The sequence below is a fragment of the Pipra filicauda genome, unplaced genomic scaffold (assembly GCF_003945595.2).
Source record: "Pipra filicauda isolate LSUMZ 115617 unplaced genomic scaffold, ASM394559v2 scaffold80_size11013439_pilon, whole genome shotgun sequence".
In the NCBI taxonomy this organism is placed as follows: domain Eukaryota; kingdom Metazoa; phylum Chordata; class Aves; order Passeriformes; family Pipridae; genus Pipra; species Pipra filicauda.
Window position 1 is genome coordinate 7,953,888 of NW_024104987.1, and position 24,925 is coordinate 7,978,812.

Here is a 24,925-nt window from a genome sequence, read left to right on the forward strand (position 1 = left end):
CTTGGGGACGGTGTGGGGGGCTTGAGATGCTGTGGGAGGAGGGCGTGAAATAATGAGGGGCAGGATATGGGGCTGGGGGAGGCAGGTATTGGGGGGCTGGAGCGCTACGGGAGTGCAGGGGGAGCTTGGGATGCGGTGATGGGGTAGTGAAGGCTTGGGGGGCAGGGTATGGGGTACAGGAGGGCCTTCAATGGGGGATTGGGAGAGGCAGGGTTTGGGGACTGGAACACTGGAGGGGATGCAGTGTCGGGGGGTGGTGAGGTACTGGGGGCCAGGGTATGGGGCTGGGGGAGGCAGGTATTGGGGGCTGGAATGCTGGGGGGATGCAGGGGTGCGGTGCTTGGGATTCAGTGGGGAGGTGGTAAGGTACTGGGGGGCAGGGTGTGGGGTTCCGTGGAGGGGCTGGAGGAGGCAGGGTTTGGGGGGCTCGGGCAGTGCAGTGGGATTTGGGATGTAGTGTGCAGGATGGTAAGGTACTGGGGGGCAGCATATGCGGTTCTGGGGGGAGCTGCAGTGTAGGGGGGTCAGTAGGAGGGCTGGGGTTCTGTGCAAGGACAGCCCTGGGCTGTGGTTCCTCCCTGGGGGAGGTGTTGGAGCCCACAGCAGGGTGTGGGTGTGGGGCAGGAGCACAGAGTGAGGGGGCTTGAGGTGGTGGGGGAGAGCTGAGTTGGGCCCAGGGGGTGAGCTGTGCAGTGGGGAGGGGGCTGCAGGGTGTTCTCCAGGACCAACAGCCAGACTGGACTGTTGTTTTTCCTGGGAATTTCACAGAAGTTTTTCTGTCACAGGATTTCCTGCCAGGGCCTCCGAGGAGCCACAGCCCCTGATGGTGACATGGGCGGGTGTGTTGGCACTTGGTGCTGCCATTCCTGAGGGGAGGGAGGACCAGGTGAGTCGGGTGAGCCCCGTGTGTCCCTCCTGGGCAGGGGCAGGGGGTCTGTGGGCTGGGGAAGGGCTGCTGGGTGGTGGGGCCAGCAGGCCCAGCCTCGTCCCAGCCAGTCTGACCCGTGCCCGAGATCAGCTCCCAGGTGGGCTCCGTGCTGGGGCTCACCTGTGCAGTAACAGGTGTGAGCATTCATGAAGCATTTTGATGGTCATGTATGATACTGCATACAACATCTGCACCCCCTTATCCAGGGAAACACAGGATTTAGATTCTTTAGTGTATGCTGAGTCTTGTTTCGAAAATCACGTAGCAAAATCAAAGTGATACTCTCTCAGGTGTGGAAAACAGAACTTGGGTATGTTTGTTCAGACTTTTTTTTTTTTTCACCTGATTTATCACTAGATAGTATTTGAGTTCCAAAACTTTGTTCCCCACTCAGTAGGAAATAGTGATAAGGTGGTTTCTGTACTTGAGCAGATGGAAGGCTTTGTTGAAGTTGTGTACTTTGCTCTCTTGTTACATGTTTGGTTTCTCTCCTGCAGTTGGGGGGGATTCAGCTGGGGTCAGCTCAGGGGAAGGGGAGAGGAGAAGGCCTGTGCTGGGAACCTGGCACCAGAGTGATCATTGCTTTGGCAAAAATTCCTTGCCAAAAATAAAACGTGCTTTTCCTGCTTCTTGTTGCTGTCAGATGGGTGATCTGGCTCTGGTGAGCTGTTGGGAAGTGTTCATGGTAGAGATGCTACTGGGAAGGACTTGTGGAGAGCTGAGGGTGGGATAATGCTTCAGTTAACGCTGATCCAGAGGAGATGGGTCTGTGTAGGACAAAGGTCTCTGGCTGAACATCGTGGTTGTTTCTTTTCAGGTGTCTGGACCAGGAGATGGTTCTACAGATTGGTGAGAGCTGCCCTTGCAGTTTAATTTTACCTGTATGGTCTTCTAGGAGGAATGGTTTGGATTGGAAGGGACCTGAAAGATCATGTAGTTCCAACCCCCCTTCTGTGGGCAGGGACACCTTCCACTATTCCAGGTTGCTCCAAGCCCTGTCCAACCTGGCCTTGGGCACTTCCAGAGATGGGGCAGCCACAGTTGCTCTGGGCAACCTGTACCAGGGCCTCCCCACCCTCTTAGTAAGGATTTTTTTCCTATCATTCAATCTTACCCTGCCCTCTGTCAGTTTGAAGCCATTCCTGTTGTCCTGTCACTCCAGGCTCTTGTAAAAAGTCCCTCTCCAGCTTTCCTGTAGTTACAGAAAGCAGATTTACCTAACTAGACGGTAAACATAAATAAAATCCATTTCTCAAAACTGACTTTCTTCCTTTCTTCATATTTAATATTTCCTACTGTGCATGAACGAAGTAGAAGGATGCTTAGCATGCTGCAGGTGTGTGTGCAGGCAGGCACAGAGCTGCTGCTGCACTGACACCTGTAGTCACCTCAGTCCTGCTTTGGGGAGCTGTAGGGGGAATTGGATCCTGCATTGAATTCGGGAGTGCTGCAGGATTTGGGAGCATCTCCGTGTGCCAAGCTCCCACCTCCACTAGAGGGTGTGGAGCTCCGCAGAATCCTTGGCTTTCACTGCAACTGGAAAAGCAGGAGACTTTTTTTTCCTTTAATGGGATGCACAGACAGGAGGCCGTGGTGGGATTACACCCCTGCTCTGTGCCTCAGCAGCAGCCCATGCTGCTGGTGCATTATACAATTCCCAGCTGGGCTCTCCAGGTGCTCTGTGGACAAGGCCAATCCTGGACAGCCGGGAATTGCTCGTAGGCAGCGTCTGTGAGCAGGGGGAGGCAGGTTAGCCGTGGGTTTGATCAGTTAGTGCCCACCTCCAGCGTGGGTACCTGGGAGAGGCTGCTCAGAGGGATAACTTGCACATGCCAAGTTCCCTTTCCTTCCACCTGGGGACAGGTCCTAGCTCTGGGGCAGGGAGGCCACCGGGACCACCAGTGCCCTGAGCCTGCCTGTGAGATTCTCCATCCAAAGGGGTTGTTGCCAACGTGGTGATCTGGCTGAATGGGCACTGGTGTGAATTAACCCGAGGTCAAAGCTGAGCCATTTGGAGAGGGCAGTGCCAGCAGGGGAGGAAAGCAAGGCTTGTGGAGCTGTGCAGGGATGGTGTTTTCTCTGCACACTGGTCCCAGCTCATCCCTCTCCATGCCTGGCTTTTGCTGTGCCTGACAGTGTCCTGCAAGGCAGAGCAGGAAGAAAAGCCCCCCGGGGCCGTGGTGGGTGGTGCAGCAGTGGTGCTCAGCACTTGCATCCTGGTGTGCTCATCCACGGCCAAGAGTGACTGTGGGAGGTAGGTCAGGGACCGACCGTGTCCTCCAGTGCCAGATCCTGGTACAAAGCCAGCTGTGGAGCCCCAGCCAGGGTCATAACCCAGCCAAGCAAATCCTCCATCAGCTGAGCATGAAATGGATATTTATGTGTGCAGCTCAAAAATAACAAGGAAGGAGGCAGAGGTGTTTGCATGGGCGCTTGTGTTTTACCTGAACTGCAGACAGGCCAAATCCCAAGCACTGGGGCCAGGCTGGGATCCAGTCAGACCCTGTGGAAAGGAAGCAGGTACCCTGTGGGCAGGGCAGATGCCTGGGCTGCAGCAGGCAGCTGCCAAAGTAGGGCAAGTTGGTGAGCAATGGGAAGAAAACCTCTTTGTCCTTCAGAGCACGTCCCAGCGAGTGCCTTGCCGTGGCTGTGGCCTCTCCCCTCCCACTAAGCCCTCAGCCCCTGTAACCACGAGGCCACAGTGCTCCTTTACTGGGTCAGTCCTTGAAAGCTGGCCAGGAACCAGCCCCACGCTGGGAGCCCAGCCCTGCTGCGAGGCTGCCTTCTGCTCTCTCCTCCTCTGCTCCTGGTTTATGCTGAGGCTGGAAGAGCTGAGAGGTCTGTGCCCGGCTGGACCTTGAGCTGGGGCAGGAATTGGTTCACAGTGTCAGTGTGTTATGCAAAGGGTTGAACTTTGCATTGTCGGAAGAGGAAATGTCTGTACTTTAGCTCTGATCTGTGCAGGAATTGCGAGTGTGCAGAATTGGGGCTGTGGCCACTTCTGCAGGGTAAACAGCCAGAGAACTGCCTGGTTTCCACCTTTCCTCTCCCTCCATCACCTGCTGAGGTGGCTCTGACAGCTCTCTTAGAGTGTGACATCTGGGAATAGTGCTGGCAACCAGCAGTCCAGCCCAGATCCTTCCAGTCAGCATCACTCAGCTTTAGTGAAGGTTCACCTCTGCTAAGAGGCTGCTTTTATCTGCTCCCTCGGGAGCTGTTTTTAGGTCTGGCTGTAGCACTGCTTTTCCTTCAGCAGCAGATAAATTCCTGTGGTCTCTGCTGGAGGGAGAGCACAGGCTGCAGGAAGGTCACATCTGCTGTCTCACTGCCCTGACCCTGGGGAAGGACAAGGCTGAGCTGGGCACAGCCTGAGTGTCCCCTGGGCTCTCAGCTCCCACCAGAGCCAGGATTGCGTGGCAGTTCCTGTCAATCACTGTGATGACAAAAGGAGGGGGCAATCAAAGAAACCTTAAGAATATATATTTTTAAGCCATAGCTAAGAAATCTGCCATGGCTTCAAGTTGAACCTTTCAGCCAGAGGTGAGCAGGCTTAATTTGACAGCTATTCCTTAAATATTTTAAAAGCTGCCTGGAATAAACTGAATGCTTCCGAGTAGTGACCTAAATTCCACTTGCTGTAAATTTCATTAGAAAGTGGATTTGTGTGCCTGCCAGGCCGCTTTGCAGCTTCATTGATCTGCCCAAACCATGTGCTGTGCAAGTGCCTTCCTCAGCAGATTTTTAAAGAACTCACTGCTGCATGCTGCTAGCCCGGAATGTGGCTTGTTTTCTTCCTTTTTTCTCCCCTCTTCCTCTTTTTTTTTTTTCCTTCCTGGTGCAAATGCATCATCTGTTTACTAATCACGTTGCATCATTAGCTGCACGGAGTCATCCCACCGGCTGTGTGGGCACGGATATAGCAGCTGGGAAGGAAAATGTCACTCTCTTCAGCTCACTTGATGTGCTTTGCTCTCAGATCCCCATCCCACGCTGTGGAGGCCAAAGACTTTTGCAACCCTGGGAGCTGCCTGCAGCTCTCTGCTCTCCAGCAACGTCACCTGTGGTTCTGACACCCCCTCGAAGAAGCCTCCCTTCCCTTCTGCTGTCCCCAAAGCGCTGTCTATCCCTGTGCAACCACGGCTTTGGATCTTGTGGAGAGGTGTGATGGTAGCACAGATGGCAGAGACTGAGACTTACTAGGGAAAAAATGCCTGGAGAGATGTGGGAACGCCAGACCTGTGGATGCAGGAGCAACATGTATCTCCCCAAGCCTGAGCAGGGTCACTCGGGTGATGTCGAGTTCCCTTCCTGTAGCATGTTTGCAGCCCACCTGCCTGGGTTAAAGGTAGTGTGGGAGGGCTCCATGGAGCACCCTGGGGACACAGGGACTGTGCAAACCCACAGCTGCTCCCGTGCTGTCAGACACAGAGCAATTGTCTGGGTGGGATGAGTTAATGGGTGAGGAGAAAGCAATGTGTCTCTGTAGTCCTGTAGCTGGGTACTCAGCCCTGCTGGACCCATTGGGAAACCTGGGCTGTCCCTGTGCCCCTGGCACTTCTGCCGTTTGTTCTGCGTGGAGCTGGTGCTCCTGTGGGGGCCTCCAGCCTGGGGACAGGCCACGTATCAGCATGAAATCCATGCTTTTGAAGCCCCTGTCCTGCATCCTTATAAGGAGGGGGCTCTGTTGGGCTGAGTTTTGGCAAGATATTGGCAAAGCAGATTCCAAGGAACAGCAGCCTTTCTGCTGCCTCCCCTTCCCCTTTGGCTGCCAGCACAGGTGATGCGTAGTGCTGGGACCCTTGCTGTCCTCTGTGCTGGGAGAGGTGCTGCTCCACCTCTGGCCTAGGACTGTGATTTATTTTGGCAAGTTAAGCTGAAGGTCTGAACAAAGAGGCCACAGCTCAGACCAGCAGAGTGGGCTGTCTTGGGGACAGGGCCTTGCTGGCTGCCAGAACCAGACTGGAGCTAAATTAATTTCCCATAAATCTGAAATGCTCTGCTGGTTTCCCAGCCTCTCAGCATCTCTGCTGGAGTTGCCTGTTATTTATTTCCCTGAGGTCTGAGGAGATGTGCAATAAGCTTTGCCAAGGTGATGACCCGGGTCCATTTCCTTCCTGCTGCCAAAACTCTAAGCTTTTCCTTGCTCCGGCCCCTGATGGGAGGTTTCTCTCCTGGCACTAAGTGGCTTCACCTGTCCCCAAGCCTTGTCTGTCTCAGTTGCAGGAAAGACAGGGAGGAAGGAGAGCTGGAGGCAGGAGGTCTCCTGGCTCTCCCCTGTTTTGGTTTTGGGCAGTGTGGGTGGTTCAGCCACTTCGAGGGGAGGCTCTGCAAGCTCACCTTGGCAGGTGAGCAGAGGCACTGGGGACTGTGCCAGCCTGGACATGACTGGGTGCTGGGATGGCACTGGGACCTTTCCCTGCCCAGCATGGGGAGGCTGGAGCAAGTGCAGCTCCACTTGTCAGTGCCAAGGAAAGGGCTGGTCAGGGTGTAGCTGCCAGGGAAGCTGGATTTAAATATTGGGAGCATCACCAAAGCAGCTATTTCTCTCTGCAACCCATGATGGGGTTAAGTGAAAAATGAAATTTCTCTCTATCTCCTTCCTTGTGCTTTCTCATCTCCGCCAACGGAGTGAAGATGGGAGAGGATTTTTTTCCTATATTTAGCTTTGGAGAAATTGCTATAACTAATCGGCTTTAGGATTCTGGGTTCTCTCTTTTATTTTATCTTTTCCTGTCGCTAAGACCTTGTCATGTGGCTGTGGGCTGCGGCTCGCTGGCTGTCTCTGTTTGCTGGGCTTTCATGGAGTCAATTAATAACCCATAAAAATAACACCTCCAGCTGTTCCACTTGCAGCTGCCGGGCTGGAGTCTAATTACGGGGCCTTGGATCCCAAATCCTGCTTTGCATGTAAAAGTGCCAGTGAATAGGAAGAGGCAGAGGAGATGGCAATGCAAAAAAAGAATGAGGTTTGGGGTCTATTTTTAGCCTTTTCAAGCCAAATGTAAAAAGACCCTTAGGCTGCTTGTGTCCTGCTGAATCTGATCACATGCACAATATTGTTCCCATGGCACAGCGCAGCAGCCAGGGTGGGTTGGGGCTTATTTTTGGCAGTTAGCTTGCCTACATTTAAGCCTCCTTCTGGGTTAGTTTGAGCAGTGCCGTGCTGTGGTTTACATCCACGTACTAATGGCTTTTTTGCAATCACCTCTGGTTCTCTGCGTGTTGCTGAATGTGCCAGTGCTGGATGTGGCCACAGCAGTGAAGGGAAGGGAAGGCACACAGCTGCTCACTCAGTGCATCTCACAGTGGTGGTAAAGGGGTGCCCAGGCTCCTTCAAAAAGTCCTTTCCTACTGATTGAGATATAAAATTAATTTAGCTGGGGCTCTGGTGGATAGGCAGTGGTCTCTCTCTCATGTCATTCTTGTCTATTGTGCACCCTCCTCTGCTTCCCGAGCTGGATGTGATCTCTGGGTGAACCTGCTGGGTTCTGGAGCCTGGGGTCTTGCTGCTGATGGGCCGGTGCTGCCTTGACCCTCCCCACTGCCATATTCACCTGCCTCTTGCCTCCTCCTGGATGCTCAAGACTCCTCCCCTTTCTTGCTCCCCACAGAAGTGGTGTGGCAAAGGCCCAGGAGGGCTCAGGCGCACAGGGGGTCTTGGGGAGGGGGCACAAACAAAGCATTGGGCTTGTCTCCAGTCTCTGTCCAGGGAGTTGTTCTGGGGCATATCGGCCCTTTCCATCACTGGGCTCTTGTTTAATTCAGACTCAGCCTGGCTGTGACCAAAAGCAAATCAAACAGCTGTTCATTAGCTAATGTCAAATACTTAGTGGTCACACATTAGTCTGTAGCCACCAGCTGGAAACCACAACTGCAAATAGGCTTCCTGTGCCGGAGACCATCCCCCTCGTCAAACCAAGTTATTTTGAGACTGATATTGGAACCTGCCCTCAGAAAAACTCCGACACCTCCCACTTGCACTGGGGTTGCAGAACCAGTGCTTGACTCAAAAGGCAACTCCACCTCTTCCCTGTCTGCTCAGGCTCCCCCTGACAGCTACCAGAGCCAGGAGGTGTTAAACATCTCACCTCTCATCCCTAGGGAGATGGAGCCAAACTCTCAGGTTGTGTCCCTTCAGTGGAGCTCTGCTACCAGTTCACTTACCCAGGGACAGAGCATGCTATCAATCTGTTCAGCCTTGCCTAGCAAAGAGATTGCAAACGTGGCTTTCCGTCACGCGGTACATTAGCCAAATTAATTCCAGGACAGACAGCCAGTGGTGCTCGAGGCCGAGGCAGATTAATGCTGCAGCCGTGTCAAAATCAGCAGAGCTGCTGCCTGCAACGTGCCAGCTCCCTGGACGCAGCCAGCCTTCTGCTCAGCCATGCCCTCCGCCTCACACCTCTCCGGAGCGCTGAACCCGCTGGAATCAGTGACACAGACGATTCAATTGGAAGGAACATCTGTCTCTGAGCTGAGCTCCCATTCAGGCCACCGCCGCCGCCGCGAGTGGGTGACATTTTTCATGCGTCTTGCTTGCTTTCTTTAATCCCCCAAACACAGGCTCGCCTGTGGAGGCACAAGGAATGTTCCTCCCCCATGAGAAGGGAAAAGAAATTAGCCAGCAGATTGAGCGTGTATAGCAAATAATGAGATTGCCTTGGATACAGGACCGGAATTCATGCAAAGAATGATGCTGATCGGAGAAGATAAGCAGCATTTTTAGGGGCTGCAAACAGCATCATGAAACTCGTGTTTGTCGAGTTCTAAAACATGCTTGGATGAAAGCTGCCAGCACAGGCCTGATCCACAGACAGTGTGATTTCAAAAATAAACCCTGAAATAGCTATACTGGTAGTAATTTAGGTGTGCAAGTGCCTCATAATGCCTCATTTTCCTCCAGGCACAGGAATAAGCTGAACAGATACAGGCACTGTGATGCTGGCGGAGCAGCAGCCACAAAGGAGGCTTGTCCTGATGGAGCCCCACTGAAAGGTGCTGTGTTTGCCCACAGGGTGCAGAGCCAGCACTGGTGGAGTCAGTGTGTCCTTTAAAAAGAGCTGGATTTGTGCAATACTTTTAATAATAAGTAGTTATTTCTTATTATTCCTCTAGTATTAAAAAAAAAAAAATAGTAATTATCAACATGTTAGAGGCAAACAGGGACAAAGTCTCTACCTGGAGAGTGACCCAACAGCTTGACTCAGTGCTTGTTGAAGTAGCTGAGAGTATTTGTACTGTCAGACTCATGAAAAGGAGGGATGGTAAACAGCCTTTGTTTTTATTTTTATAGGAAATTTACTCATCGTTGCATTTGCTGAGCCTCTTGGCTGAGACTGCTGTTTTTCTAAGGATTGACTGATCAGATCCTGGCAGTCCTTTAAGTCACTTGAAGGGACAACTGGAAACAGGCTCTTCCCTGTGAGGTAGGTACCAGGAAGCTCCCAGGCAGTGGCACATAGACACAGGGCTGTGTCCAAAGGCAATTAGAAAAGCTGGGCGTTCCCAACAGGCCAATGAACCCTTCCTTGCTCACAACTCCAGCTCCCTGTATTATGAGCTTGGCATCTTCAACAACGATAAAATTCCCCAGCAAATAAGTTATCATCCAAGTGTTTTTCCCTTTAGACTGGAAAAAAGGTCATTGGGGGGGGAGGGGAATTCCATTTGGTATTTTGCCCCCCCAAAGTCTGAGGGATAAAATAATCATGTGGAAGCCCCAAGGGGTGTCTCCCCCTCCTCGCGCTCCCCTGAGAAGACGGTGCCATCAGCCTTTTAGGTGTTACAAATATCCAACACGGGATTGGAATGTGTGTTGGAATATCTGCTCCAGCTCCTCATGCTTTAATTATTTCTGTACGAGCAGCCCCCCCTGCACCACCTGCTCACTTTTGTTTTAGCACCGCACGGCTCATGAGCAGCGACACTGAACTCCAGGCAGGGAGCCTTGGATGGTTACAGGCTTTGCAGGGAGAGCGTGTGGCTAAGGGCTGGGATGTGTGCCACACGCTCATCCTGATTCATCTATTTCATGAATCAGGACTTGGGGCCTATTTGCTAACGTCTGTCTGCGTAACCTTTGCTATGTCAACGGTGCCTGTGCTCTGATGTCAGCTGCTGGACTCCGAGCGCTGGCAGCTGGTGTCCCTGGCCAGCTCCCAGCCTACAATTCAATTTTCCTACCAGTCACTTGAGAAGAGAGGAAAAAACATGTTTCTGGCTGTTTGTGGCATCAAAACATAAAGGGCTTCAGTTTACAAGGTCATTTAAGGCTTTTCTACAGCGGGACACATGGGAAAGTACAGATAAATCGAACAGTGGTATAAAGTTAATACATCTTCACTTATGGGGCACTGAACTACAGCAAACTAAGGCTGGTTTAATTCTGAATAAAAATCTCAGCACAAGAGTTTAACACCTTCTAGGTATCGTACATTAACATCCCCTCTCTGAACAGAGGCCAGTCTGGAGATATTTTTACCCTTTTCCCAATCTTGCGAATAGTGGAAAATTACCACAGAGCTAAAAGGCAGGAGTGTTTGGGAATAAGGGAATAAGTGTTTGGGAATGAAGAGAAGAGCTCTGGTCTCCTTTCTTATACTGACTTGCTGCATGACTTTTTCTACAGCATTTTGTGAGCCTCAATATTTATTCCTGCATATTGGGATTATTAATGTCTTCCCTGCCATTACAAAGGCCTTTAAGATCTTCAGAGGAATTCCTCCTCCTGTGTATCGTTTTCCCAGTATGGGCTGTCCAGAGAGCGTTCAAAAATATGTAAAGCTGTCACAGATGAGCACAGTCAGGTCTGTGTCTAGAGGGCTGAACTTGGGTGTCACAGTCAGTTTTAAGAGTAAAGGAGTGAAGGAATTCACACCTCCTCCCATCCCGCACCACCAGGTTCTGTCTCCCTAGACTGACAAGGGAAAGAAAAAATGGTGACACCTAGTGAAGTACCCGTGATGCATTAAATAATAAGTCTGTGAAAACCAGAATCAATGTCCCCAGGGCACAACTCTGTCCCATTAGCTGTTTGTCAGTCATCATGCTTATTTTAGCTGGGAATGGTATAATTTGGGACCTTTTTCATGGTTTTAAAGGTTCAGGAAGGAGGTATTTATTTCAATGTAGCCAGTGGTACATAAAAAATTCCACCGACTCAGATGGGATTGATTTGTTAGGGAATGGCTCTTGAAGCCTTCAGTTTGCCTGAGCTCAAACTCTCATCCCTTTTCCACATATTTTAATAAACATATGGCATAGCAGCAAGATCTTGAATGAACACGTTCTCTCTTGTCAAGAAGTGCTGACAATCTCTTTTCTTTACTACAACAGCTCTGAAGATCAGACCTGCTGGACAGTAAGAAGTCAGATTTGCTTCACTTTTCTTCACTCCCTGGGACACAAACAAAAGAAACTAGAGCAAGTTCCTGCCTGCTGAAATTCCAGGGGCTTGAACTACATTCCAGCACAACCAAGAGGCATTTTGAATCTTTTCTTGGTATACGTCAGCCCTGCACTGCTCCCAGGCAACTGCAGTTTAAGTTAGATATTATTAATTTCAAAGGTTTGACTACCAATAGTTCTCATTAATTTCCATGGCAACATCGCCTGAAACAAGATAACAATTGCTTGGGGTTGTATAACCAAAGTTCCTAACGTGAAGGAATGCAAACCAGGAAAAGTGCTCAGATGGAGGGAACTGACTGACCTTGCATAACCTCCCTAGGGCCAAACTTCCCTTCCTATCTAGCAATCTGCATTCCTAGTTTGCTGAAAATATTGAACAGTTTGCACTTTCAGTCTGTGTCCTCTGGGCTTCAGTCTCCCGCATGCCTCACAGCTTTCCTGAAACATTTCACCCACACGTTTATTCCTTTATATTCCTGCTAATGACACATGGCTAGAGCTTTCGTATGAGATGTAACAGGGATATAAATGATAATAGAAAATTTTAAAACCACATTACTTTTCTTTGTCTATCTTGCTAAGATTATTGTTTCTGCAGAAAACAGCTGAGACACTTACCATGATTGATTTAGACATTAAATTACGGACTTATGTGCTTTCACTCTATCAATAAACACCAAATATCTTTAAAAGTCCAAATAAAGTTTTTCTGGTTACATGGCCATTTGGTTAAGGAGAATAGTGGCAGTCAGTAAGAACTAAAACGTTTCCCAGAATCTAAAGAGAGAAGTGTTATGAACAAAGAGGAATCTGAGTGGGCGTAAATTCCTCGCCCTGCTATGCCAGTAGGATTATATCTCAGGCTTTCAGAGCAGGAAAAGGATGTTATAGGCATAATGGCAGGGAATATCAATCAGATAACTACAGCTAATTACAGCGTTACTAGATTAACTAGTTAAGTTCAGCTACATGAAGGCAACTGGCCAAGTGCCACAACAGAAACAGAATTCAGAGGAACAATTTCTCAACACATTAAACAAGTTTTTGTAAGGACTAGTTTCAGATCAGGCAATAGACTGTGCTTGGCTAACTTTAAAAGACACAAGGTTTGTGTAAGAAAGAGCAGTAGCTGAAACCCTTGTTAATAGTAATTAAAAATTCAGCTTTCCTAAAGAAAGAATTGCACCTAAAGGCCAGGATAATGACTCTGAATTTTAGTAGATTTATTTTCAGAGGGAGTGAGCCATTAGTAAAAGATGTTTTGGGTAAACAAAACACATTGATACTGCTGTTGAAGGGAGCAGAGGCACGGGCCCCTAACTTTGAAGTCCTTATTTTAACACAGTTTATGATACTCTGGTACTGTACAAAACATTACTATGTGTACCACGTCCTGCTCCCTGTGTCCTCCTGCACTCAGGGTGTGTGCGTGGCTGTGTGTGTGAGGAGGTGTGAGAGGTCCTCTGTTGAGACCCCACCTGCAGAGCTGCCTCCAGCTCTGGGGTCCCAGCATGGGAAGGACATGGAGCTGTTGGAGCGAGTCCTGAAGAGGCACCAAGATGATCAGAGGGATGGAGCAGCTTTGCTGTGAGGAAAAGCTGGGAGAGTTGGGATTGTTCAGCCTAGAGAAGAGAAGGCTTCGGGGTGACCTAATCGCAGCCTTCTAGTATAGAATCATAGAATCACAGAATACGCTGAGTTGGAAGGGACCCATCAGGATCATCGAGTCCATCTCCTGGCCCCGCACAGGGACACCCCAACAACCCCACCATGTGCCTGAGAGCATTGTCCAGAAGCTTCTTGAACTGAGACAGGCTTGGTGCTGTGACCAGTGCCCCGGGGACCCTGTTCCAGTGCTCAACGACCGTCTAGGTGAGAAACCTGTTCCTGATATCTAACCTAAACCTCCCCTGACAGCTTCACGCTGTACCTGAAGGGAGCCCACAAGAAACATGGAAGGAGACTATTTACCAGGGCACGTAGTGACAGGACAAGGGGGAATGGCTTCACACTGACAGAGAGCGGGGTTAGATTGGATATTGGGAAGCTTTTCCCTGTGAGGGTGCCGAGCCAGGCTGGGAGAGCTGGGGGTGTTCAGCCTGGGGAAGGGAAGGCTCCGCGGAGACCTCAGAGCCTCTCCCAGCGCCTAAAGGCATCTCGTAAAAAGATGGAGAGTGACTTTTTACAAGGGCAGACAGCGACAGGGCAAAACGGAACTGTGTTAAGCCGAAAGAGGAGAGATTTAGGTTATTTCCGAGGAAGAAATTTTTAACAATGAGTGTGGTGAGGCAGTGGCTGGGCGATCCCCGGAAGCGCTCAAGGCCAGGCTGGAGGGGGCATGGAGCCCCGGTTTAGCGGAAGGCGTCCCTGCCCGTGGCAGGGGGTGGAACAGGGTGAGTTTTAAACCCCTTTCACCACCAGAGCACCATACGATCCCATGGCCGGCTGTCCCCTCACGCTCTCGGGGCAGCGCCGCGCATGCGCGCCGCCACTCCCGCCCCAGCCCCCCCGCCTCCCGGCAGCGCGCAGGCGCGCGGGCCGCCCCCGCCCGGCACCGCGAACGACGGGCGGCGGATCCCGCGCCCCCCCCGGCGCTCCCGCCCCGGCGGCATGAGGGGACAGCGCGGCCGGACCGAGCGAGCGGTAAGCGCGGCGCGGAGCCTGCCCAGCGTGCGCCCTGCCCTGCCCTGCCCTCCCCTCAGCCCCGCCGCCGCCGTGCCCCCGCGGCAAGTTTCCCATTGTCCGCCCCGCTGCCTGCCGGCTCCTCTCAGCGCTGCCCGCGGCGAGCCCCCGGGAGCGGCCGGCGCTGCCCGTGGCGGGTGGTGGTGGTGGTGGTGGTGGTGGCGATAGTGATGGTGGTGATGCTGGTGATGGTGGTGGTGGGGCGGGGGGTGGCGGTCCTCGGGCGGGTCACGGCGGCGCCGCCGCGGCTGCTGCGCTCCCGGGCCCTGGACGGATCCCCCCGGGACAGCTCGGGGATGTCACAGGTGTCCCCCCATCCCGTCCTGTCCCCTCCCGGAGTGTCCTGGATCCCGCAGGGGCTGTCACAGGTGCTCCCCCCCCCCAGTCCCTTCTTGTCCCCTCTCGGGGTGTCCCGCAGCCCGCGGGGCATGTCACTGGTGTCCCCCCTCATCCTTTCCTGTCCCCTCCCGGCGTGTCCCGCATCCGCCGCATCCCTCGGGGACGACGCGGGGCTGTCACAGGTGTCCCTCTCATCCCTTCCTGTCCCTTCCCAGGGTGTTCCGCATTCTCTGGGACACCGCGGGGCTGTCACAGGTGTCCCTCCCCCTCCCTTCCCATCCCCTCGCGGCGTGTCCCGCATCTCTCCTATCCCCCTGGAGCAGCGCGGGGCGGTCACAGGTGTCCCCCCATCCCTTCCCGGGGTGTTCCGCATCCCCCGGGACACCGCGGGGCTGTCACAGGTGTCCCCCCATCGCTTCCCGGCGTGTCCCGCATCCCTCCGGAGCAACGCGGGGCTGTCGCAGATGTCCCCTCCATCCCGTCCCGGAGTGTCCCGTATCCCCCCGGGACACCGCGGCTCTGTCAGAGGTGTCCCCCCATCCCTTGGCGGGGTGTCCCGGCTGCGCCGCGGCGGGAGGAAACGCGGAGTTTCTTTGTTGTGTAACTCTTTTTTTTGTACGAGGATTAACAGAGGGCTTGCGGCTGTTTGTGCTGATCCAGGTGGTTTTTTTTTGTAAAATGCAGGGTGGTCACGGGTAAATTGCGCTCTGGAATGGGATGTCGGAGAACTTTCCCGCGGCTCCGGGGGTTGTTTGTTGGCTCCTGCCGTGTCCCAGGAGCCGCCGAGCCCCGCTCCGGGGCCGGTGTCGCTCCCGCGGCGCTGCAGGAACGTGAGAGCGCGTTAAGGACAGAAAAGCAAAGCGAACTTACTCTAACAAACCCATTTCTCTCCAAAATGACGCTGGCTCGCAGCCCGCGGCTCATCTGCGAGTGCTGCTGCCAGGATTTTTCAATAAACGTAATTGCAGTCGAGAGAGTTCGGGTCAAGCCGGGGAAAGCACACACGAAGCCTTTGGAATAACTCCTCGCTGTGTTGCCAGTGACATTTTTTCTGGCCGTATAGTGGAATTTTTGCAGTTTCGTCCAATTCGGTTTTTTTCCCCATCTCTCTCTTAAGTTTCTCTCCCAGAAGTTTTAATTAATTGTTTTTGGCGATTATGAAGGAATGCTTTGTATCGCTGTGCTGCAGTGATCCGTTTTTTTCTCTCTTTCTGAAAACAAGAATTTTTACCATTTATTTCTTAACCTCTTTTTGTGTTTTCTGTACTTACTTATTTATTTTTTTTTTAAAACCCAGTCCCAGTTCGGCATGAGCTCTGAGCAGGGCAGCCCACATGCAGCGCTGGGGGACTGGGAAATGCTTCTGTGCCTGTCGCTGGGATGTGTCAGTGTTTGGTTCTCAGCAGCACAGGAAGTCTCACCATCCTGACAAAGAGTCATAAACCATGTTAAAGATTCGTTACTAAAAGTGGCCTGAAAATGTGCTAATTTTATGTCGTGCTTGGAAGAAATGATAAGTCATTTCTGACAAATATATATATATAGCTTTTCAAGGCCCCCTTGGGTCTTAAAAAAAGTCGTCAAGGAATTGTGAAGGGTTTCCTGTGGAACTGCTCGCGGGGTACCACGCACGGGGTAATTGTATGAGGAAATTGAAAATGGCTTCCTACGTTTGACAGATGGTTTTAAAAATTTCTTTTTCAGGTTTGAGTTGGTCTCACTAACTGCAGCGATGGTGCAGAAGTACCAGTCCCCCGTACGGGTGTACAAACACCCTTTTGAGTTAATTATGGCTGTAAGTATTAATTTTTGCTGTAATTTTCTTCTTGACAGTCCCTTCTGTTGCTGAGTACTTACTGGGCTCCGTTTTGGAGATGCTGTAGAACATACAAAGCAGGAGCAGTATGCCAAATATGAGATGTATGTGTTTTGATGGCTGCTTCTCTGCCCAGAGTGGTTTTTTTAGATAATGTTCTCTGATTTTCCTGAATTTTAGATATAACTTACAAATGAAACTTGCAGATGATAATTTACAGATGTATTTGAAAGTTAGAGCAAAAGTAGGCTCAAAGTATGCTGCCCAGTTGAGTACTGGGAGCAAACTCTTCTAGAATGGGAGAAAGTGTCATGTACATTGATTAAAAGATTGTTGTGGTTGTGTCTTCATCAGGGTAGAGTTTACAGGGCTCAAGAGCACAAAGAAAGCCATGAAAGCAAGGATAAGCCTGAGTGAAAAAAGAGAAAGGACACCAGTGATACTTTCAGGGAAGGAAAGAAAAAAGCTTCTAGGGAGGTCAGAGAGATGAACAAAAAGCCTTTTGGCTGCATAGTTGCTAATTTGTGTGATAATGTTACACTAGTGATTTAAAATAAAAAAAGAAATCCTAATTAGGTTCCTTCTTCTTTCTCCCTCTCCCCTTCTCCCTCCCTCTTTTTAAAAAAAAAAAAAAAAAACAAAACCCAGAAAGGAAGTAGGTATTTGACATTTTAAAGTCTGTTCAGCTGTGGGGCTCTCATTAGTTACAAAGAGCAGTTAAGGAGCTTGTCCCTGATAAAAACAGTTAAAACTAATCATAACCTGAATAATAATTGTTTTATTTCACTTGCTGAAAATACTACGTCTGATGGCCTCAGAGGAGAGTTTTAAAAGTGCTCCTAGTGTAAATATTTGGATAGATCACATGGTTTGGAGTGCAGAGTTCCTTGCAGAAGTGATCCTTTGCAGTCTCAGGGCACAAAAAAAGGATTAGGTCACTCTACAGGGAATACTTCCATTTCTTTTTATCTCATTCCTGAAGCTGCCTCCAGTATTACACATGTAGGTCTTGCTCTTGCAAACACTTCAAGGCAGAGAGTGGTTATTTCCCTGAGCACAGAAGAATCAGACTGTGATGTGTTTAAGGTCTTTTAGGACCTTATTACGCTGACAGCTGGGCTTCGGGTGGTTTCTAATTTAAATTTGATGGTGTATGTAACTTCAGCCTTCAGTGGAGTTCTACTGGCTCTTATATCAATCAGCCAAAATGAGTTTCTTGGACGAAATTCTCTGGCTGTTTGCTGGACTGATAAATCTTCACCTCGCTGTCGAATTGAAGGCAAAAAATTCTTCCCTTGAGTTATTTCTTCAAAGATATTTTAAGTCAAAGTGCTGATATCGGGATTTTTCCCAACTCTTTATTGGGTGTAATTAGAAACACTTCTGACTATTAATATGAACTGTGAGTTCTCAAACTGTTCTGTGTCTTGGGGGTAATATTTGAAGAATAATCTTTACCAAATATTAGGTCTTCCTTACTTTAAGGCTTTTCTTTGGAGAGAAAGAGGCTGTGCTACATATGCAATTAGGATAAGACAGTAGTTGAAAAATTAAAAGTGAACTAAGAGGAGAAGAATGTTTATAAAAAGAAACAGCTGAACAAGATCCTTTCTGGGACTGGATGAGCGATAACACACATGATTTATTTAGTCTGTGTCAGGGCAGTGAGTTATCACTTGAACTTGTTCAGAATGTGAGCACTGGATGAACATCCTCCTCCTGCCATGTCGCTTCTGATTCTTAAAACTTGTAAAATTCCTGGAGGTGATCCATCGAAACTATCCATGCATTTTGTGAAGGGTGTAGAGGAGTGCCTCCATGAGCCAAATTCTGTAAGGAGTATAAACAGTATATGGTAGCTTGATGCTTTGTTACTGTTTTGTTACTGTCTTCCCTAGGTGGAATAGCGATTGCATAAGTTGGTGAAGTATTTCTGGAAGGAATATTCGTGTCAAATTTTGTGCTCACTAAAGTGGAAGCACTACATTGCATATTCTCAACAAAGAAGTGCTATAATGTTGTTTTAACAGTGCCACCAGCTCTTCTGAAAGGAGGTGCGTGGCCTGGCATATACCAAACTTGAATTTAAAGCACCCAGCAATGACTTAACAACATGTTTTATTTGATTCTTCTCTTCCCCTCTCTTTTATTTGCACCCAGCCTTTGAGAGAAGAATGTGTCCTCAAATAGAGGTTTAAACCCACACACCAGAGATACTCACCTGTCACCAGTAAAAAGCCCTTTGGAGAAACCTTTGTTTGGTGAATGTGGCAGCAGGGTTTTGTGTGCTGAGTTATCTAACAAAAATCACTGTTTCTAGCCTGGGTCTTGTTGTGTGGGATCTCATCTTCGTCTTAAGGTGCTGAGTACTTTTAAAAATGTTATTTGGCAAGTTGTCCTCCTTTTCCTGGGTTTTCTGTGGAACTGAAGAAGTAATTCACTCTGTAGAGTGGTAATGAAGTTCACCAGTGTCAGTGAAGTGATGTGAACTTCACTGTAAAGATTTCCTGGAGGATACGTGTTCCAGTTACAAAGTGGAACTCATTAAGTGAAACTTAATATTTAACCTTCAGATAGAGAAATCAGCATTAAATTCTTCTTTTCTGCCAGCAACCAAGTGAATGCCACTTGCAGAGTGGGTCATTTAGACTACAAAATTCCTATTTGCCCACTTTTCCTTTCCTGGGTTTTCAAGAGGTACTTGAGGGAGAATGGAGCACAATCAGCATTCCATTCATGCAGCTCTAGTGTGTTTTGAGAGAACTTTGTTCTCTCTGTGAAGTGTGAGTGCAGCTCTATATTAAGACAAAAAACTGAATTTAATTCCACTTTGATCTAAGCCAAGATTGACAAGACAAGTGCTTTGCAGACAATTATGACATAAAGACTTTTAAAATAGACACAGTCAAAATTCTTTTCCTAAGTCCAATTGATGTTGAAAATAAGTTCCTCTGTTAATGCTCCTCCACTGAAATCCAGAGCTCATCTGTTGAACCCTAATATAGCTCTATGGCAATGTCCTTCAAGGCACAACTCCTTCTCTCCCAGGTCTGGGAGGGCATTGGGGAGGTTCTGTGGTTGGTAGAGGTCAGGACATCTATTGCTGAAAGCTGCTTGCCTGCTTCATCATTAAGGGCCAGCTGTGTAAAATCTAGTATGAGCTACTTCCCGTGGAGATTTCCTTTTACTGGCAAATTGTATGGTTCTAGATAATATCTAAGATGCAAATCTCGTAGGGAAACTGTGTTCTGAACTTGAAAAGACTGTAGAATCACAGGCCAGAAATTACCGTGTTTTAGTCTGACACACCTAACACAGGCACGGTGATTTCACCAAACGTTTTCCAAAGCTGACCTGATGATTTTTGGCTGTTCTGTGGCGTATCTGTCATAATTAGCTTCTTGAAATCTCTGTGTGTTAGTGTGCATCTATATGTTTTTAAAAAGCACCCAGACCAACAGCTTGCACAGCTGTTCATCAGACTGAATAGAATCTCGCCTGGCTTTTCCTCCTGTTCCTGCTGGAGTTTACGTAATGCTGGAAGCAGCTGAAATGTGGAAAAATGGCTGTTTACTTAGACTCACTTGTCAAGTTACCAAGGTTAAATATACTGGAGAAAAACTGAGAAGCTGCTTTTATAAAACTTCTAAAGATTACAGATTCAATTTTTTTTATATTAGCTTAAAGAGATTTATATTTAAAGTAATACAGGGACTTTGCTGAATAAGTAGTTCTTAATATTAAAAGGCAGTTAAGAACTTGAATCTTCCTTACCACACGAGGCTAAAATTAACTTTGGAGATTCGCAGCTCATTTTCAGTCTGACATACTTTAGATAATTCCCCTTGAGTTTAATTTCCAAAGTAAATTTAAATAATGAATAATCAGCTGCAATGGCATTCCAAGGGTGGAATGCAAATGGAAAATAAATAAGATTTTGGAAAAAACACACATTGAATTGAACCATTGACCAGAGGGATTTTTTTTTCAGTTTCTGGAAGCTCTGTGAAAAATTTATTGCTCTTCAGCCCATTTAGAAAAAGACCTATATACAGCCACAAATTACTTAGTTTCAGAAATAAATGTGAATAAAAAAAATCCATCTCAACATTTTTCCTTTGTTCTGATGGAATATCTAAAGTATCTCAAGCATGAATCTTTCCTACTAAGTATAATGTGTAGTGCCTTTCATTATATTATCATTTTAATGGTTCAGATTTGCTGCTTTTGGACAGCAGGCTGCCTAGCTTTCTTTGTTTTTATAGATCTGAAAAAGCAGTTTTTAAGGTCTAGCTCATGAATTAAAGTATCCCTAAATTACAGGTGAGTAATAAGATTGTAGATGGGATAAATACACTTCAGCAATAGAGTAGATTAGAAAAAAAATTATCTATTTTTTCAGATTGACAAATCAAAGTGTAATCCCTTGATCTAGATTGTAATGAGCTTCCTGATCAGGCAGTACATTATATTGTCATTATAAAAGTTATTACTTTAAAAAGTAATTTAAACACCCCCCCCAAACTGCATCAGGTGCCACACCTGCACATAGATCCTTGCAATTTTTATTCCCTCCAGTCTCATTTTCTTTTTCCTGGAAAAAAACGCATTCCACACATCATGTGAAGAGGGGCTGAGAGGCTGGTGAGAAAACGGAAGCTCTTCTCCAAGTGCTTTTGAAAGCACAAAGAAGGCTTTAAATGTATGGAGAAGGATACATAGGATTTGTCTGGGGTGCTTAAACCCCAGGGAAGGGAACAGCCTGAGCGTCCACTCCCAAAACTGCTCGGCTGTTTTCCCTTCTGGTCTAGAACTCCCAGACTCTCCTCCACTTTGCTTCCTGCCTTTGTTGAAAACTCGGGTTTGTTTGCTGTTGGAAATGTGTTGGTAGAACCGCAGTGGAGCAGAGCCTCGTGTGGAATTTCTGGTTTTATACGAAGCGCCTGCAGTTTCGCTGCTGGTTTGTGTCGTTGGTGCTCTCCCGTGTCAGCACACGCTGTAAAGAGCAAATGACTCTTTGGCCACTTGTGTGGGTCGAGCTGTGGGTAACAAACAAATGTAAGAGTTCACTTGAGCACTGGGGAAAAATATTGACTTAGCAGCCTGCTAACTGTGCCCTTCACGTGTTATTTCATGGCTTGCTTAGATATTTCCATGGCTGGCTGTTTCCTGTTTTGGTTTTTTTTGTTTGTTTTTTCTCTCTGGGCAAACACATGACCTGACTGTGGCTGACAGCTGCAGTTCTCTTGTTCCCCAAACCCTTTTAGTCAGTTTTTTACAAGTCTTTTACACTTTAAAAGCTAAACCACCACTACTGTCACACTCTGAAAGGTGTCAGAGAAGAGAAATGTGTATCAAAACACTTCTTGTTGCTTTGTTCTGAAAGCACTCCAAGCTTTTCACCCTTTGCAGGTGTTTTAGCTCTGGTGTGAAGTGCTGCTGCTGCTCAGCCAGGTGATGTTTCCTTTGAGTTAAAACTCTTAAACAGGTGGGAGTGTGGCAGGAAAGAAGTGGTTTCACATTTTGGAGGGTCCTGGACACTCATGGTACTACAGTTACGATCTGAAAAAGGTGTAACTTCATGCCCACGGTCTAACACGTGGTTAGCCTTTAAGAAGCATGTATAAAAGCCTTCAAAACCCTGTGGGAAAGAGAGATGGTTATTTTTTCAGTGTTAATTAAAAAAACCATATTCAGTGAGAAGCCAGGGGTGGTTTAGAGCTCAGAATGAGGTGTTTCCATATGGCATGGCCAGCTCTGTGCACCTCCAGCGGGGACAGTCTGTGCTGCCTGTTCTGTGGAGCTCTTACACAGAGGAATATCTCCACTGCTGTGCTTTTAGGAAACAAGCACTTCACGAAAAAGGGAGTGGGAGGAGATCCTGAGGGACTGGAGGCCACCCCTGAGCACTTCCCATAGACCACCTTCAGTCAGAATCCAGAGTTTGGAATGCAGAATTGAGGGAGTGTTCATTGTAACCAGGATTACTCTTGCTTTGCACACAGTTTGGATTCAGCGTGTTTCTGGGGGGAAGGCTGGCGGGGTAATCTTTAAACTGTTGCATTCTGAATGTAGAATGAATCTTCTGAGAATATGCAAGGAAATCTGTTAATTAGCTCAAGTTGAAATTAATTACAGGTTAGTCTTAAATGGCCTATTTTCTTTTCTCCCAAGTGAATTTGTCTTCCGATTTTTCGTGTAGTTTAAAATTAGCCTGTATGTATTCTAAATTGAGAACTAGGCTGTTAAGCTGAGTTATTAACTTTTTATCTCGTTTTTGTGATATAGTTAAGACAGGTTGGGTTAGCAGCTCATGTAAAATGTTAAGTTAGGCCTGTTACAGGTAATTTAATAATTTGGCCTTCTCACAGTCAATCTGCAGCTGTTTTCAGTCAGTGGTGGTTGAGGTCAGAGCCATGCCAAGGACCCACACTGGTGGAAGATCTGGTGGCAACATGGTGGGAATCTTGTGTTGGAAGAACCATCTGGCATTATCTGGGCTCCACTGCAGTGTGGGGCAGCGCTGCCAAAAGACTTACAAGCAAGCAGCGAGCCATCAAAATTTCCCTGGAGTTCTTGGCTTTCCTCTGCATTGCTTTTGCCCGAGTAATGCTGGTTTCAGCCCGGCCCACAGAGGTTTTCAGCCTGTGGTTCACGGGCTCTCTGTTCTAAGGGTCAGAGAAACATCACCAAGTATGTGGTTTCCCATTATAGCTCAGCTGGTGTTCCAGGTTGCTGCTCTTGCTTTCTTGCAAAGGCAGGTTCATCAGTTAGGGAGACAGGCTGGTCAAAAGCTGTCCTGGAGGAAAGGAAGATAAATAAACCTTGCTGGCCCCGTTGCTGAGCACCCCTGTGGGAGCAGGTGCTCGTCCCCCCTGTGCTGTGGGTGAGCTCATGGCAGCTGGCCCCAAGAAAGAGCGAGTCAGCAGGGCATTTGTCAGGACACGTTGGGCTGTGGGAGCCCTTGATTCCATGGGGAAATAATTAGGGATCTGCAGTCTGAAAAATGCAGAAGTGGGCTGCTCTAACGGTAAGTGAAGGGGCCATTAGAAACCTGATTCAGCAGTCTTCAGGTATTATTTAGCAGTGCAAAGTACTTGCAAATTGTGCTTAATGGCTCGGAGTTGTGGGTTCTGAGAGTTCCTTTGGCATGGAGGGGCATCTGTCCTCACCTTAGAAAAATGAAAATTAAAAATTTATATTTTGTAAATTCTAACAGGGCCACGTGCGAGCAGACTGGCTGTTTTGCTTTGTATTCACGTATAAAACTTCATATTTGAGCTTTCTCTATCTTGGATTCCTCTTGGGTTTTACTTTATGATAATTAGGTTTGAGTTCTATATATCAGCAAATTTGAAAATAAAAATATCACAGGGCTGTTGGAACCTACCAGTTTTAACTCTGGTGACCACAGAGGGATTGTGGGAGGGAAGCTACCCTTTTGTATTAAAAATGAATTTTTATTTACACTGTTTTAATTCTTAATTATATATGTGTGTGCTCTCTTAAAGTAGCATTTCAAGGCTTTGTCATGGTCAGATTTGTGAAGCTAAATATCAAAATCCATAGAGTTATGGATTACATGTGGGATAATTACAGCAGTTTTCATTCTGACATTATTTATATTCTCAAAACTTGACTGTAGATGCCTTTGGAAATATATGCAGATCAATTTGTGTAGCAGTTGAAAGCTACATTGCAAACCTCAACATTTCAGCCTCTCTGATAACTTTCTGCCTCGCCTACTGCCGCTGTAATATCAGATCATATCGCTTTGGTAATAACAGATCTCATTCTGTGAAAATGAATATTTCCCTGGTGATGGTCAGGATGGCGACGTGCCATTTCTAGTTGTTTGTGCCACAGCAGAAGGGAACGGTTTCCTGAGGAGAGCACTTCCTTTCTGGAGTGCTTTGTGTCTCTCCATTCAGTGTAAAATGGGAATGCCATGGCCACTCAGTCCAACTCAGGAACATCAGTCAGCAGAACCTCTTCCAGAGGATGTATTTTTGCTGGCTGTTCCATTCAGGGTGTAAATTATACTACGTGATTTGCAAAACTGTCTTTGCTGTGCAATTCATTGGCTTGTAGATAAATTCTTCATTACTGAATTCATGGCTCTCTGAAATTACTTATTTCTATTGAAGTGTTTCATGGTCCGTGTGGTGCAGCCACTGATGTTGTAATGAACAGGATTTAAAGCAATTTCTCTTGAACTTGTTTGTTCCGTGTTGGCTAAACCTATTCATGCTTTTGTTTGCCTTTCTTTGCTGTAAAGGAGGGTGAAGAACAAAGAATTGATTGTCTCTAATCTATGATTTTAATAGCTTTTTAGAAAAGAATTAAATAACTCTAGACTGTTCTTTTTCAACTGGCTTATGTTTGAAGGGAGGTGATATCTTTGTCTGTGTTTTGTTGGGAAGCAGATCCAGGGGTGCAGAAGCTGTACAACCTTACCCTGCCAGTGGTACTGCCTGGTTATTGAGACCTGAGAGATGTATTTGGTCATGGGGAAGGGGGGTGTGTTTGTCTCTTAACAGGGACCACAGAACTCAATTGCCCCATAAGGCCTCTCTTTTGCTGGAGTGCTGTGTTTCTGGCAGAGGCCAGGGGCAGTATCTGCCTCTAGGGGAGAGGATAAGAGTGAGATAAACATATGGTAACACTCTCTTAGGATACTCTCATCCTCCAGCAATGTGTCTTGACAGCCCTTCTGGTCCCGAGTGTGCCGTTGTCTGTAATAACACTGC

General features: G+C 48.0%; 1 protein-coding gene, 1 long non-coding RNA gene and 1 other non-coding gene across 3 annotated transcripts in view; all 3 read left to right on the plus strand.

Annotated features, from left to right (window-relative positions):
* Positions 1-721: 721 nt before the first annotated feature.
* On the plus strand, positions 722-12,102 carry LOC113984712. Its single transcript, XR_005566845.1, has 3 exons — positions 722-886; positions 9,222-9,354; positions 11,264-12,102. It is a non-coding gene; the product is annotated as an uncharacterized LOC113984712 (long non-coding RNA).
* Positions 937-1,115, plus strand: LOC113984715. Its single transcript, XR_003539606.1, has one exon.
* A 1,788-nt stretch (positions 12,103-13,890) lies between the features above and the next one.
* The window catches only part of SEC14L1 (SEC14 like lipid binding 1), a 42,317-nt gene continuing 31,282 nt past the window's right edge, over positions 13,891-24,925 (plus strand). The window contains exons 1-2 of the mRNA XM_039390257.1: positions 13,891-13,981; positions 16,064-16,154. Coding sequence (XP_039246191.1) covers positions 16,092-16,154 — 63 coding nt within the window. The 5' untranslated portion in view covers positions 13,891-13,981; positions 16,064-16,091. The remainder of the gene's footprint in view (positions 13,982-16,063; positions 16,155-24,925) is intronic.